The following is a 16,029-nucleotide window of genomic DNA, read 5'->3' as shown; positions in this document are numbered from 1 at the left end:
CTTACAATGTTATTCTATACAGTATGACTATTTTGATATCAAAATATGAACCCTTGTCATATTTCCGCAATAGCAATACATCTTTGTTCTGATTTTTAAAGTCATTTTTTTCACTAATCATTGATAACATGAGGTATTGAGTCCAAAGTCAGGATATATTCGACATATAAATTTTTCATCCAGGAAATAAAATGGTCAATTAAGCTTTGTTAACTTCAATGCATCTTTTAGTCGGCAAATAATATTTCAAACATTCGACTTATTTGAATGTGTATACAATATACATATATACAAGTAACTTAAATATATATTTTTAGAATGGAAAAGAGATATTCGTATCCTTTTTAAGCTCAGACAGTTTCTTATATATCAAAATAATGTCTTGATACAGTGAGGCCATTTCTATATCACAGTTCGAAAGATGAGATAAATTCCTAAAAAAAAAAACAGAGCTTTTCAGATACAGGGGAATTGATGTAGTGTTTCGTAGTTACCTTGGAAAAAGCCCTCTTGGTATATTAGTTGCATCCTTTTGCATTCCATAACAAGATCCTGGAGATCCTTTTTCTCCTGGCCAACCTCTTGGACCATCTGATCCTTTATTTCCGGAAGCTCCAGGAATACCCATTTCACCGGGTACACCAGGTAACCCTGAATCTCCTTTCTTACCGAATTCCCCAGGTTTTCCCTTTAATACAATGAATCAAAAATTATTTATACAACCTAAATATGTTGGCATTTTAGTTACAATTACTCCATCCAATCCTGGACGTCCTCGATCACCCTTGGGACCCCTAGGACCAGGATCAGACATAGGACCAGGAACTCCCCTCTGACCGATCTCTCCAGAATCTCCATCAGGTCCTCTTTTCCCTCGTCTTCCTCTCAAACCTCTTGGTCCAGGAAGCCCGGGAAGGCCTTGTCTTCCTTCTAAACCGGGGGGTCCCGGATTTCCTGAATCTCCCTAATTATACATAGTGCATCTTATAACTTCTAAATGTGTGCCCCAATAACGGTATTCACTTATTAAATTCTTACCACAGGTCCTGTAGAACCGATTGGTCCTTCAACTCCTGGCTGTCCCATTGGACCTGGAGGCCCTTGAGGTCCAAATGACCCTTCAATTCCTGGTTCTCCAGCATCCCCTTTCGGACCTAAAACACCCGGATATCCTGGCTGTCCTCTTTCCCCAGGTCTACCCTAAAATATAACCTTTATTACATATAAAATTTAGAAGTAGCTAAAAGGTATAATTGGTAGTAGGTCAAAACTTCGACTGACAGAACGTCGAACGGACAAAGCTTCAACCATATAAAACGTCCACCGGAAAATATTACATTTCAAAATATGAAAAATAGTTTCTACTACATTTCACTCCAGACATTTCCCACCACCCCTATATAAACAAACAGTAAGGAACCCTCACAAACCCTGATTTATACATCCAAATTGGGGGCTATTTCGGGTACCACCGTGTCCCCAAATGAGATGAAACCCACGCTGTTAATTAAATTACTTTTAAGGGCCCTCTCAACACTCCAATTTATTCCACGAAAATTAATATTTATATCGTTAATACATATTAAATATTCTTATGTATTCTATTATTTTCTTATACATTTACAATAGGAAATGTAAGTTTATAAATTCTTAACCCGTATTCTGAGGTAAATATTGGGATGTTAGAAGGGCCAAAAATGGATGGCTCCATATATTTTATGATATTCTTTTTTTTCGGTGTTGCAACATTTCCAACACGAAACATCCCCCCTACATAAACAACAGTAATGACCCGTCAACCCACCACCGTCAAATAAGTTACCTTCAAAGGCTACTCCCATCACCTCAATTCATATCCAGGAAGTTGGGTACTCTTAGAGGTTGCTTAAATAGTGGCGGTGGGTTTCATCTTATTTTGATGCCCGGTGGCACTCCAAAATAGCCTCAACATTCGGGTTGTATAAGAGGGTTGGGAGGGGCCCTTACTGGTAGTTTATATAGGAATGGTGGTGGTGGGGGTATTTTTTGTCAACGCACTAGTATATTTAGTTAGATGAGTGGTCAATCTAGTTGCAGGTAAGTAAAAAGGTCTTTTTTTCATTGCAAGATATTTTTGTTACTTTTATTTTATCACGCAACCTTTCCTATAAAAAGAAACAGAAAAAACACCCAAATTATATTGGTAGTTAATCAATTTCTACCAATTATGTAATTATTGTTCAATAATGGTTGGGAATTGTTCACATCTTAAAAAGGGCTAACTCGAATCAAACAAATCAAAGTCAAATAAACTGATGAACAGAAACAATCGACAGTAGACAATGAAATACAGTGTAAATTCTTATGTGAGTGAGGTAAAGCAGTGTGAAGTATTGAGATTTTTTTTTTTGGGAATCAAATGCAGAAGGGGTGCAATATAAAAAGTTTGAGAAACACTGACCTAGGTATATACTTTTCTATGAAAGTTAGTGCTAATTATGATTAATCAAAGGAGTGTATGTATTTGTTGGGACTAATAAAAAAACCGGAGGCCGTACAATGTTATCCACTTTCCGTCACTAAAATCTAAAGGTGAAATCACGGATTGACTAACGTCATTTAAAGTTTGACATTGCATCAAATATAAATAAATAAAATTCACGTTTGTATGTTCATCTGTGGAGGTCTCATTTTTGAATTTGTGCTTAATGACATGTAACTACCTGACTACTTGATCTAAAAAATAAGCAGTAATTCTAATCAGTAATATTTTGGGCATTTAAAAAAAGTAAACTGAAAATCAAGATGGTGACACTGACAATTTGAAGAATTTTTTGGAGGAGAGCAGCTTAGGCCTCATGACATTTCATTAGATCAGTATAATTACATGGGGAGGGGAAGAAGGGAATAAAGAAAGGCATAGGCAAGAATTATTCAGATATCGATCCTCAATTCTACTTTGAGTCCAATAAGGATTTACAATTATAACTTTGCAACACATCCTCAGGGTTACTTTCTATCTTTTATGAGCAAATGCAAATGTTCAATTCGGTTTTGTAGATATCAATGATAGGTTGAATACATTAAAAAAGGAAGTTCACTCCTCAGGAACTAAATAAGAAGAATATTCATTCTTTATGTTGGAAACTTCAAAAAACTGGTTGTGCTAAAATGTGTAACCAATTAGCATCGCTAGAAATAAAAATGTAGCGGCTGATTTTATGTACTTACCTTTTGTTTCCATTTATTATATATTTTTAATTTAACCAAATTTTGTACAATGAAGTAACTATAGTATGTACAATATACACTTTAAGACTGAAAATAAAATAGAGTTCATTCCCAATTTCAATCAAACAAGGGAAAAACATTTTTACAGTGTAATAATTTTTTGAAACTCTTTTTCTTTTTTTATTTGGATAAATTATAGCAATAACTACTATAATTCATTGAAATAATAATTGTTTAACTGTAAAACTTTTAATGAAAAAATTGTTAAAGCTGTTAAAGTTTCACTTTACTGCATTTACTTGATTAAATTATTTTGCACTCCCGTCAAGTATAAAAATAAAGGAAGACAATGTTTCATATTCATTTCAGTTCTCCTTGTATAATCTATAGAATGAAAGAATAATGATCAAGATAAACCCACACTAAAAAATACTTAAGAGTTACAACCCTAATAATTTAAATCTTGGGTTTATTTTTTTTTCCTATATTTCTGATTTGCGCAGGTTATGGAGAGATGACCTATGGCAAAGTATAATACATTGTTTGGTTCTTCCGCTAAATTGTATGGGTCTTACAAGATTTCCGATTGGAAACCTAAAACATAAGATAAAACTGTAATAATTATTCTTTCATTCATGAGGAGAGAACATCTAAGTATAAAATGCAACAAGGAGTGTGTGTGTCCATAAATCATGGAATCACGGAGAGTAACCCTGATGATTTGTTGGGGAGTGTAAGTGTCTGTTGTATTCAGATTAGAATTGAAGATTGAAAACAGTGTAATTCTTGCATATATATCTTTCCTTGATATGGATTAGGATTTGTGTTTGTTTTCTTCATCTCACATCTGACTTAATTAAACGTCACGATAGCTAAGCTGCTCTCCTTCAAATGGTCAGGGTCACCATGTTGATTTTCAGGGTTTTTTTTATAACGAAAATGCTTACGATTTACAACCCTATCTATATTATTCGAACAAATTTTGTTTGTCTATCTGTTTTTTGATCCCTAATAACTCCGACCAATGTTGGGTACTCCTACTAATGTTATTATAAATAAAGGAAATAAATAGAACGAAAAAACGATTATTTCCCTTCAAAGTAACCAAAAACGATTATTTCCCTTCAAAGTAACCAAAAACGATTATTTCCCTTCAAAGTCACCAACAAAGTCTCAACAAATAATCGATTTGTTATTATAAGGTCAAATTTATTTGATACTTTCCTGTTACTTTGTTTTCACGAACAACATAGTAATTGATATTCACTGATAGTCATTATTGTTTAATATTATCCTAGGTAATGTTACCACTACAAGACCTTATATTTTGTCCGAGCTTATGCGTGTCACCCCGTATTTTGAGATACAATAAGACCTTTAAAGTATAAAATATATGCACTTACTCGTCTGCCTGAGGATCCTCTTCTACCTATCCGTCCTGGGGGTCCTCTTGGCCCAATGGGCCCTTCAGAACCTACTGGTCCATCTTCTCCCGGCATTCCTGTTTCTCCCTTTAACCCTTGTGGTCCATGATCTCCATTATATCCGGGATAACCAGGTCTTCCTTGGACTCCTTTTGGCCCTGTTAATCCGACAATACCCTTTTTACCAATAAGACCAGGAGGACCCTGATTTCCAGGAGGACCTATTGTTCCTTTTATACCTTTCAAACCCTAAAGATCAAATTAAAAATCTAAGGGAACACATATTTTTTCTTCATGATAGACATTATAGTTTAGTTTAACTTACTGGAGAGCCTTGATGTCCATAGTGACCAGGTTTACCAACAGGACCCATCTCACCCTTTTCCCCATCACTTCCCTCCATCCCTATAAAATGATGCACAAAATTTGATTAATAATTGTTTTAATGATTTTCAATACCTATTGGCCCAGGAATACCAGGTTCACCTTTCCGTCCCAGAGGACCCTCGTGTCCTGGTATACCATGTGGCCCTGGTGAACCAGGAAGTCCAGCATCACCCCTATCTCCTTTCATACCATTCAAACCGTGTCGCCCTTGTGAGCCCATTGATCCAGTTATTCCAGGAGACCCTATAAGGCCTTTCTCTCCTTTGAGACCTGGTCGACCGTCCTTACCTGGTATACCTTATTAGAAAAAAATAATATTTGGAATATTTTATAGGGAATAAAGTATAATTATAGTTACCATGTTCCCCTGGTAAACCAGGAGGACCAGAAACCCCTGGAAACCCTCTATCACCTCTTGCTCCAGGCGGTCCCTTGAATCCCTTTTCTCCTCGATGACCCCTTGGACCTTTTGCTCCAATTTCTCCTTTCTCTCCTCTTTCTCCAGGAGCTCCTTTATTATACTCATCACAATTAAAGGCTATTGATAAATGTAGAAGTAGAAGATCCTCAGTACATTAGAAGCGTCGCCCTCTGTATATTGATACTTACTCTCTCGTCTTGCATTATCTAATTCAAATTTCAAATCTCTAATCATATCATTCCTTATTTTTGAATTTAGCTCGAGATTTTGTAATTGTTTTCTCAATTCGGACTCTATTCTCGATTTTTCCTCTAATCTTTGTGTCAACTCTACTATATTTGAGCCGGGTACATCATCATTTTGAAGTAGATTTTCTTCCCCTTAAAAGAAAAATTTTTCTTCATTAATTTTCAAGGCAAAAAAGCAATTGCTTACCAATTTGCCCCCTATTCTTACATCCTTCAATCATGAGTCTAAAATATTCAAAAGCAACATCAACATCCTGAACTAGATTTTGCTTTCTACACCCCTTTCTACATTTACCAATCAACTCAAATCGAATATCTGGACCCTTCCTCTCAATCAGATTTGAAATCAAATTCTTTGATATTCTCAAAATGTCATTTTGATCAAAATAATTTCGAATAGATGAATCCTCAAACAATCCAATAACTTTGAAATCATTCATATTGTTCGTTAAAACTGGCCAAGCCAGTAGAATAGGCTTTATTATAGAGGGAGCCTCTAAAGTGAATTCGCTTTGTGTAGAGGACAATCCTGGAGATATCAGTTGATATCCTCTGCGACCCTCAACTTTTTTCACAATTATGATTGCCCATAATTCCTTTGAATCTAATACAATATCGACAATCATTCGTGATCGACGAGAACTTCTAAAATAAGGAACGAGATGATTCATTCCCTGACGTTTTGATTGCAATGCACAAGAATGAGTCGTTATAAAATGGTTTTGCCCAATTCCAGTAGCTGCACAGAGGGTATCAGAGGCGTTTGATGGCCTAATACTTAGAAACTGTATTAAATATTTACGATAGATAGGATTATATTTACTCACGGATTATAATTAAATGTCCAAATGTTACTCTTTAGAGCTTCTTTGTTCAAAGAGTTCACGGATATATTCAGAAAGGAAAGGAATATGTAAATGAGATAGATACTCTTCATTATCATAACATTGAATTCGAGACTCCTGATGTTAAAACGAAGTTTACTCTCGCCATATCCTCATCCTTGACTAAATAAACATGTTTCATTTGAGTCAATCCGATTATTATAAGTATTTATTCCACATGCTGTTGTTACACATTTATGAAGAGAAGTGTTGAAAAATTGTAAATGTGTACTAAAAGAGTTCACTCCTTGCCTTTAAATAAATAAATAAATAATATGATCATCAGTAAAGTGAGTAATGATAAATTCCAAGATGACAATGAACTCTAATTCTTTTGGTAAATGCATCAATTCACTCGTCATATACAAATATGAATTTAAAGTGGGTGAAAGATTCATAACATCCTACAATTTTTCTGTGATATCATTTCCATTCTGTTTTGTTTCACCGTAGGTAATTTACAAATCAACAAAATGCCAAAATAAGTACTTATTAGTAATAGTTTTATAATAAAATTTGAAAGGTTGCATGACGAGTAACTCGGAGTGAAAATACACATATATATATATATATATATCTCGTGAAATAATAAACTAATCGCTCTAGTTTTTGCATTGATTAGCATCTAAATAATGCGATTATTACAATTTTTCATACTTCAAACCATGAAATCTAATGCCAACTCTATCAAAATACATGTAAAAATCAAAAGTATCATATTTATAAGTCTTTGAAACATTAATTTTTTGTATCATAATTCTCCTGGATATAAAATTTTCCTTTAAGAGGGAATGGGATTGGATTTTTTAAATTTGTAAGAGTATTTTGAATATATTTTTTTATTAAAACACAAAATTGACATAACGTTATTCATTATTTTTTCCATCTGTTCTTAAATATTAAACATTTGAAAGACACAGTTTCCTTTTTCGACAACAGCCGCTGCCTTGTATAAAAAATATGTCCTCAATAGGTTATCAAGATAAAAACTCCGGTAAATTTGGTGGATTCTACACCCTCCTAGGACAAAATCCCTAGATATATAAAAAATAATTAAGGATATACAATCCAGTTTATAAGTCAGAATTGTTTAATCGATCGACTTGGAATTCATAAGATATTTGTTCCATTTACCAATCAAATCTTGATTTTCTGAATGTTTTTTATTTATTTTCATTTATGGGTAGTAGTTTATGTCAAGATACATTTAGTTAAAAATTACATAACTAATGACGAATATAAAAATCAAAAGTTATACCTATGTAAATAATTTTCAGTAATAATTATAAGCAAACTTTTAACTGAAAGGTGAATTGTTATTTTTTTCCCCAAAAACATTACGGGTCTGTATCAAGACCAATTGTACTTTATTTGTGTGGTGTAATCTAGTTTTCCATAACAATAGAATTGCATTTGTTCAATGTTTCCATTTAGTACTAGTACTATTAAAATGTGAAGTTAATGCATAGCCTCTATTATTGTAAATGTTTAGAGCCTACCCAAGATACTTAGAAACTCTAAGTATCTTGAGCTTAACCTGCACTAATTATAATTCAACCAATCAGCTTTCAGAACACTGATTATGAGAAAAAAACAGAAATATAGATAGCTGACAAAATATACCGTCTATATTTTTATACTCCCGTATTCTACCCAGGGATGTCTGCAAGGGGTGGACTGGATAGGCTGTGGCCCTTCCCCTCCCCATAAATTAAGTAATTTTTGATTTTTTTTTGAAAAAAAAAATCAAATATATGAAATTTAATTTAATTTTTGAATTTTGTCTGAATTTCTATGGATTTTTGATTTTTTAATCCAAAAATTTTATTTCTTGTGAATAGCTGTGGATTTTTGAAATTTTTTTTATAAAAATTAAATATTTGAAATTTTATTGTAGAAAATGTTTCCAAAAATTTGATTTTTCTAATATTTTAATAGCAAATATTAATTTTTAGATTTTTTTTCCAAAAGAATTCCAAAAACCAAGGCCCCCTCCCAAAAAAAAACAATATACTCCTTTGGGCACCCATGCTACAAATAATAAATCACTTTATATTTGAATAACAAATCCTAAGAATAAGAATACACTGTTTTTATTTCTTTAATGATAACTTTATTTTCAGAATTAAAATAAATAATAATTTTAGTAAAAAACATAGGCAAAAAACTAATTTAATAAATAACAAATATAAATAATCATAATAATGAAAAAGAAACTAATTACCATATCTACTCTATATGTAACATGTAAGAAATCAATCAGACTATGAATATATATATATTGTACCTATATATTAGAGTGTCTTCTTTTTGGGATATAGTTTTTTATTCTTACAATGATATTTTTTTTTGGTGGGGGGACTTCAATAACGTTATCTGCAAAGTTACCTTGTGCCATTTTCGGTATGATGCATAGAGCTATAAAAAATACTACCTCCTGGAATGCTAAAAAAAGAAACCAAAAATTAGCGTTGTAACCCTACAATTTGAAGAATGTTTGAGGTGGTAGCAGCTTATCTGCCCCGATGTTTAATTAAATTAGCTGCTATATGTTATGAAAGAAAGAAAATATACACAAATCCCACTCCGAATTTAGTACATGCTTAGAAAAGAATTACTCCGATATTAATCCTCAATTCTACTCAAAGTTTAACAAGGTGTCCAAGATTATATGGGGAGGGCTTGGGTTTTGGTTTTAAAAAAACAAAAGGATTTTCCAAATCCATAGCTATTCTCAAAAAATAAAAAAAAATGGAAAAAAAAGAAATAAAAATTAAATCTGTTGGGAAGAAATTTCCAAAAATAAAATTTCATACATTTTCTTTTTGGAAAAAAATTCATGAATCTACAGCTGTTCACAAAAAAATAAAATTTTTGGAGATATATTTCAAAATTTAATTTTTTTCGAAAAAAAAAACTGTAGAATTATTTTGGGGAAATTTGGATATTGGGTGGGGGGGGCTACAGTAAGATTTATACTTATTACGTCAGAAAGATGGGCATTCTTTTCAATCTTTTTAATATGAAAATAGTGTCTCAGATATACCTTGTCTCTAGGGATACTGGCTGCAACCAAAGTTAATAGAAATTCAAGTTTATACAATAACACATGTACGACTGATGTTTGACTTCCACCACACTTTTTAATAGTGACGTCATAGAATATTATTGGTTGCGTGTTTTGTCAAAACTGTCTGCCTGGCCAGCACTTGGTACGATACGACAAATTGAAAATTCTATCAAGCCCCATTACATGATGGTCTAAATTTGTATTTCTAATAACTTTGGTTGCAACTACAAAAAGTCTTGCGCTTGTCAAAAGGCATATTTTACAACTCTAATGACATTGGTGATTAAAACTTAAAACTATGGAAATTTGAGAGTAAAAATTGACCCTTTTTAGAAGTCTTGTCAAACTAAAAGCTATTGGCTAAATTACAGTAATCTTATGATTGCATAGGATTTTATCTCCTTAAAAAAATAAAATGTACCTTGACTTAAATATATAGCTATATATAGCCCATAGCTATAATCAGACATTGCCCCATGTCACCCACGTGCAAATCGAAAATAATAACATTCAAGTCACAAATATTATTTTCTTGGAAAAGTCAAGAGAGACAAGTCGATTTATCGGAATCTCATTATAACATATTCATAATTTTCCAGTTTATCCGATTACGCCTTCAGTCAAGTCAAGTAAGATCATTAAAATATCAAGTCCAATAGAAGCTTTTAAAAAATTATGTTTAATTCGAATCTTGAAACAAGTAAAAAAAAAATAACTCAATTTAGGCTTAAGTCTAAATCAGTGTGTCTGGCTTTAATATTGCGATGGTACAGTACGCCTGAAAATGACCGATTTTGACACAAAAATCCCAATTATTCATCTGACAAGAAGGATGAGAAAATTTTCAGATGACGTTTTCTTGATGTCTTCGAATAGAAAACAACAACAGTGCAGTAAAACAATCAGTCCCAAAAACTCTAATATATAGTATCTATATCAAACAATCAACTAAAAACATTTTATAAAAGGTAGCTCAAGCAGCATTAAAAAGGCAGTATATACTTGCAAAAGACATATGAAGAATAATATAATACTAGGCAAATTCAATTTGCATCTGAGTGAGGCGATTAATTGTGAATAACAATTATAGTATTAATAAGTTTTAATCAACCTTAACTTTGTCTCCTGAACAATTTCCTCAAAAAATGTATTTAAAAAAGAAAAAAATCTGTTCAAGAGCAATTATAAGATGACATCGAGTGATTTAAAAGCCAATAAATGCACAATAACTTTCAACATAAGTACTAGTGTTGGGTGCAGGTCTGAAAATCCTAGACCGTTCTGAGACAGATATCATTTTTATAAGACCAAACTAATTTGCTCCAAGTTTAGTCTAGGTAAAATTCGGTCCACACAAAAAATCGGTATTAATCTGTTCTACAAAAAAAATCAAATTTGTTTTAATAGGGATGGGAATATTGTCTAATTGCGGTGAGCGTAAAAACTATGTCCAAGAAAATGTCTAAAAAAATATAGCAAACTTTGAGAGACAACATATTTTCTGAGTCAGATCAACGACTGTTGTGGCAGTCCTATTTAAGACTGAAGATGACTGTCTATTCTCAGTATGGTCTAGTTCATTCCTGAGTATCAGTTCTAAAAACCTATAAAGCTTCGTCCATGATGATGTCAATCAACTTTATTTCTTTTTTTTTAATTAGTTCTAGTACAGACAAGCTTTTTGTCAAATTTGTTGAAAAGTAAACAAATGGGGATTTTTTAATTTTAAGTTTTCTTCTGAATAAAAGGCTTCTTTTAGTAAAATTTTCGTTTTATCTGAAAATTTAACCTATAAAATTTACAAAAAAAATATTTTTCTTTTCTATAAAATAGGTTTTGTCATATTTTGTCTTTTATCACTTTAAAAAAATTTTATATGTTAAATTTGGAATTAATGAAAAAAATCTGTCACAATTTTCACCTTCCCCCAAAAAAAAAAGAAGAAGTGTGTAATGACTAATGGCCCTGGTAATTGCTTGCTTATACATTCAAAAATTTCAAAATAGGAGGGAATAATTAATAAGATCATTCCGCCCTCTGTTTGTAAAACCTATTATCCACATGTTTTCAGTGTTTTGCCTTTCATCCACAGAATAAATGATGTTTTTCAGATTTGTCATGAACTTTATTGTTTAGTAAACAAAGTAACTTGACTGAATCTCAACTAATTAGCTACATAGTTATTCTAAATAGCTTTTACAATCACAAAAAATAGAGATTGTTCACATGTGGGTAATAGGTTTTACAAACAGAGGTTAGCATTAATATCTTGCTCTTATACCTTTTATATTTGTAAAAAAAAAAGTTCATCGCAATTTAGACATTATTTCCATTCCTATACATTATTTTTTTTATAAAAGGAAATTTCTCTCCAGATCGGCCTACCGAACCATGTCGGTCACTTTGATTCCAACATAGATCAGTATTAAAGTTAATTTGTGTTTATTAAAAAGTAAGAATATTAAGAAAATGTGTAAAGTTTTCATATATCACAGTAATTTGTTTAATATCTGACTTTTTGAAAATGTTACCATGACGTAAGGATAGTATACAGGGAGAAAAAATGGGCTATGAAATGAATATAAGAAATAAACCAACTATCCATGAATTACAGTCAGGGCCGGTTTTACCATGAGAAGGGCCTAGGGCAAAGATAAATATGCAGAGCTCTTTTTTTTCTTTAATTTGAATTTAATTTGGTATTTTTTAGACAATTTTTTTAATTCAAAATTAAATGTGGGCTAGAAAATACATTTTTAATTTAAATAACCAATTTTTTAAAGAAAATATCTGCTCCTTGGGGAGCTTTTTCTTTATATTCAAGTGTGGTCCTGAGCAAATGCTCCCAATATCTCTTTTAAACACGACCCTGATTACAGTATATAATTAAAAGGGTACTCAATATTAATTTTTCATGGAATATGATCGATGAGATTAAATCGCAGACTCCTCCTCAATGACAGTGTTGATAATATCTGAAGTTCTTTTGGAGATAGTATTGGCGGGAAAATGTTTCTTTTTGAGGATCCCTGAAGTGTTTTCCAGGGGGACTAATATTTGTAAATTTCGCTCATCTAAATTCTTTAAATTATGCTCCAACTCACTCAAGATCACAATTTTTTCGACTTTATTGCATGATGTAATGTTTTCTTCATCCAAATACTCTTCATCCTGTTTATCCATATCGCATAAAAAATGATGGTGATCCGGCATGATATCATCATCAAATTCATAATTATCGTCAAAATCATCGTAGACACCACTTTTTATCTGAATCCCTTCATCATCCTCCCCATACAAGTCATCTTCTTCCTCCTCCACGTTGACAATGTCCTCTACAAATGAACCGTCATTGATAAAATTATCATTCGGCTGGTTTCCCTCGCTCTCAACCGGTTGTTGTGGAAGCTCAGAGACACAAGAGTTTCGTCGAGTTTGTTGAGCGGAAGTTTGTATAATAGAAGCAGCAGCCTTAACTCGCTTTTTCCTAAGCTGGCTTTTATGAAGATCAACCAAAATAAGTAATAAGCCTCCAGTTAATACAGAAGCTCCACTGAGGTAGTAGCCGGATAAGGATGGATCCTTTTCATTATTAAATAAATTAAGATAACCTAAAGGAGGACTCAAATCCATAAGTAAATAAAATATATAAAACTTATCAGGGCCTTCAGAAGTGGGATGGATACTTTTTTCAAATGGAAAAACATATTTTTTGCCACCCCTCCTCCCAATATTTGAGAGATTCCGACGGCCCCTTCTTATCATTACCTATAATGGGTATCCCAACCAGATTTGGTATTCCCATACATAATTGCACAAGGCCCCAAGCTCTTGCAAAATTCCTTGCACGAACTTTTTCATAAACGTACATTTTTATGGAATAATTATAGCCTCCAAGAAAAATGCCATAGATCCATACGAAAATAACATATGCATTATAGCCCCTTATGACTGTGAGTGACATAATAGAAAGTGATATCATGAACAATGATGCTTGGCAAAGGTACTGACGAGATATCCGACATTCCATAGAGTTGTTGAACACGATAAAACCAAAGCAAAAACATCCCACCATCCAGGATAACCCCAAATATGTTTGCAGTTTGAGAATTGAATTTAATTCTATTTTTTCTATTTGTGCTTGCTGGGCCTAAATAAATTAAAATATCAAATAAAAACAGCCTTAGCTTCATCATAGGTATAAACACTTACGAGTAGGAATAATGGTGCAAAAATCCCAAAGGATGCAGATCCCGTGGAAACAAGAATAATCTTTACCGTACGGCTCCTTAGAGTGGCAAAGTCAAAGAACGGAGGTTTTTCTTCGTTACTTGATGCTGTAGTATGGACTTTGGTTACTAAATGAGATGCATGCGTTGTTGATTTGCTCTTTATCTTTCGCTTCTGAGTCTTTAAATGCAGGATAGCTCGACGTTGAGGATGATACAATGAGGCTGAGCGGTAGAAAGTACCCAATAAAAAATTTAGAAAAAGAACACCCGTTAAGGCCTGAAGACCATATCTCCAACCGATGGATCTGAAAAAAATTATATGAAAAGAGGCAAGATCCTTTTCATGCTTGCTTTATTTATTTATGTAACTCGTCAACACAAAAGCAAGCTGGAGTGATCTTCTCAATATTGAGTCTAGAATACAATTGTATTCTATCGCGAATGATCGTTAATTTTTATCAAATAATTATACTGATTAATCCAGTCAAGGTGCTGTAAATTACACTTAAAGTATACAAAAATCGGCGCTAAGTGATTTTGCCTTAAACGATTTCCCATTAGGACATTTTACCTCAAGGATATTTCTCTTTAATATATAAATAAATAAGATTTATACGTTGTTTTGGTTAAAATTGATGTTCCTTGGATTTTTTTTCTCAAAATATGTAAGGTTTATTTCTATAAAGCGCATTAAATGTTTGTTTTCTATTGGAAAAATGATGGAATCATGCCCCAAAATTTCAATACATACACCAACAAGATATCACTATGTAGTAATTTGGAACCAAAGACAAAATATGTAATAAAATTAGTTTAATAAGAAAAACAAAAATGAATAAATACGGGAACGATTCGAGTAGAATAATTTCTAATCACTTCTCTGTTAGCAATTATCACTAGACATGATGGATTATTCATAGCAGAAAAGACTCATGGATTCACAAGCAACATAATTTGAGGCAAGAGGATAATTCCATCATTATTCTAACAGTAAGCAAACATTTAATGCATTTTAAAGTAATTAATATTGCATATTTTGATTTCAGCCAATAATAAACAATAACGACGGATAAAATTCATTTATTTATATATTAAGGCAAAATATCCTTGGGGAAAAATTACCAGGCACCCAAAAAATCCTCATCACAATGTAATAATTCGAAATTGATACATTTTATTTGTGCCAGATAAAGTCCTATAAATCAAATGAAGATTCTAAACTATAGTAAACAGTCTTGAGTATCTCAATTCATTCTAGAAATTTGAATACAAAGTCTATATTGTAGAGAAATATGTCTATGAAATATTAAATTGTATAAATAGGAAATTTCTCCTTTCTTGATTTTTGTTCAAGATTGTTTTTGTGTTAACGCACTACATATATTTTACTTAAAACGTGGAAAGTTTAATTATTACGTCATAGTATCATTGAAATATATGGACATGACAGAAATGCCTATTCCACTACCACTCAGAAGAAATATTTCAACCAGTTCCCTCTTTCTCTTAAAGTATTGCCCCAGCATGAGAGTAGACGTGTCCCGTGCCATTCCAACTCCAATTGCTATTGAATCGAGGAAATAAATAAACTTGTGTTGCATTGAACGTATGCTTAACTTACAGGAAAGTACACCAAAGCTGAAGTAAAGCTGATGAAATTGATTTGCAAAAGAGCTAAAAAGTATCCCAAGGGACATGACTAGACCTCCAATGACTGCTGTTATACGAGTAGATTTCCTCCGACAGACAGCAATGGTTATTGGAGATATAATGAGTGAGGTTGAGAGGCAACAACTACCAAGAAGATCTGCAAAAAATATAAATATACATGAGTTATATGGCATATACTGTGACTATATATTTCAATTCTCTGATATATCCAGAGAATGTCAAATCATTTTATCATTGAATTTATTTTTGTAAATGTGATCCAAATTGCCTTTTTTGATTTTTTTTAAGTAGAATTCTATTGTACTTAAAATCAGTCACGTTTTAGTACGCCCTCTACATGGCATCCTTTTCACTAATACTATAGTAAAATACATCAGTTTGTCAATTGAATTTGTTGAGTATCTTTCGTACATGAGGATATTCTACCGTGATTATTAAATTATACATAATTTAAATATAAATTAGCTGATTAAAATTAATTA

The 16,029-nt window shown here is 32.3% G+C and overlaps 2 protein-coding genes across 3 annotated transcripts in view; both read right to left on the bottom strand.

The window, feature by feature from the left end:
- Nucleotides 1-205: 205 nt before the first annotated feature.
- LOC121113550 (uncharacterized) lies at nucleotides 206-6,802 on the bottom strand. 2 transcript variants are annotated; one of them, XM_040707354.2, is made up of 11 exons: nucleotides 6,518-6,802; nucleotides 5,878-6,461; nucleotides 5,631-5,822; nucleotides 5,380-5,559; nucleotides 5,094-5,318; nucleotides 4,960-5,039; nucleotides 4,614-4,883; nucleotides 1,039-1,200; nucleotides 749-964; nucleotides 495-688; nucleotides 206-434 (listed from the first exon to the last, which is right to left on the bottom strand). In XM_040707354.2, the coding sequence occupies exons 1-11, from the start codon at nucleotides 6,631-6,633 to the stop codon at nucleotides 314-316; spliced, it is 2,340 nt and encodes a 779-aa protein (XP_040563288.1). In that variant the 5' UTR covers nucleotides 6,634-6,802; the 3' UTR covers nucleotides 206-313. The 2 variants fall into 2 exon arrangements, with proteins under 2 accessions (XP_040563288.1, XP_040563286.1); XM_040707352.2 differs by having other exon boundaries at nucleotides 5,878-6,467; nucleotides 6,518-6,783.
- A 5,532-nt stretch (nucleotides 6,803-12,334) lies between these two features.
- Nucleotides 12,335-16,029, bottom strand: part of LOC121113554 (monocarboxylate transporter 2) — a 169,760-nt gene continuing 166,065 nt past the window's right edge. Inside the window, exons 5-9 of the mRNA XM_040707361.2 lie at nucleotides 15,498-15,683; nucleotides 15,293-15,440; nucleotides 13,857-14,181; nucleotides 13,413-13,794; nucleotides 12,335-13,255 (exon numbers count right to left, since the gene is read on the bottom strand). Coding sequence (XP_040563295.1) covers nucleotides 12,579-13,255; nucleotides 13,413-13,794; nucleotides 13,857-14,181; nucleotides 15,293-15,440; nucleotides 15,498-15,683 — 1,718 coding nt within the window. The 3' untranslated portion in view covers nucleotides 12,335-12,578. The remainder of the gene's footprint in view (nucleotides 13,256-13,412; nucleotides 13,795-13,856; nucleotides 14,182-15,292; nucleotides 15,441-15,497; nucleotides 15,684-16,029) is intronic.

The sequence above is a fragment of the Lepeophtheirus salmonis genome, chromosome 2 (genome assembly GCF_016086655.4).
Source record: "Lepeophtheirus salmonis chromosome 2, UVic_Lsal_1.4, whole genome shotgun sequence".
NCBI classification, from domain to species: domain Eukaryota; kingdom Metazoa; phylum Arthropoda; class Copepoda; order Siphonostomatoida; family Caligidae; genus Lepeophtheirus; species Lepeophtheirus salmonis.
The sequence above is the reverse complement of the archived record's forward strand: the minus strand, read 5'-3'. Positions and strand labels throughout refer to the sequence as shown.

Bases quoted from the DNA above. Each gene is read 5' to 3' on its own strand.
- LOC121113550 (XM_040707352.2), bottom strand. From the start codon at position 6,633: ATGATAATGAAGAGTATCTATCTCATTTACATATTCCTTTCCTTTCTG. The intron at 6,468-6,517 runs GTGAGTAAATAT...ACAGTTTCTAAG, and splicing joins TGGACATTTAATTATAATCC to TATTAGGCCATCAAACGCCT. The intron at 5,823-5,877 runs GTAAGCAATTGC...TTTTCTTTTAAG, and splicing joins TAAGAATAGGGGGCAAATTG to GGGAAGAAAATCTACTTCAA.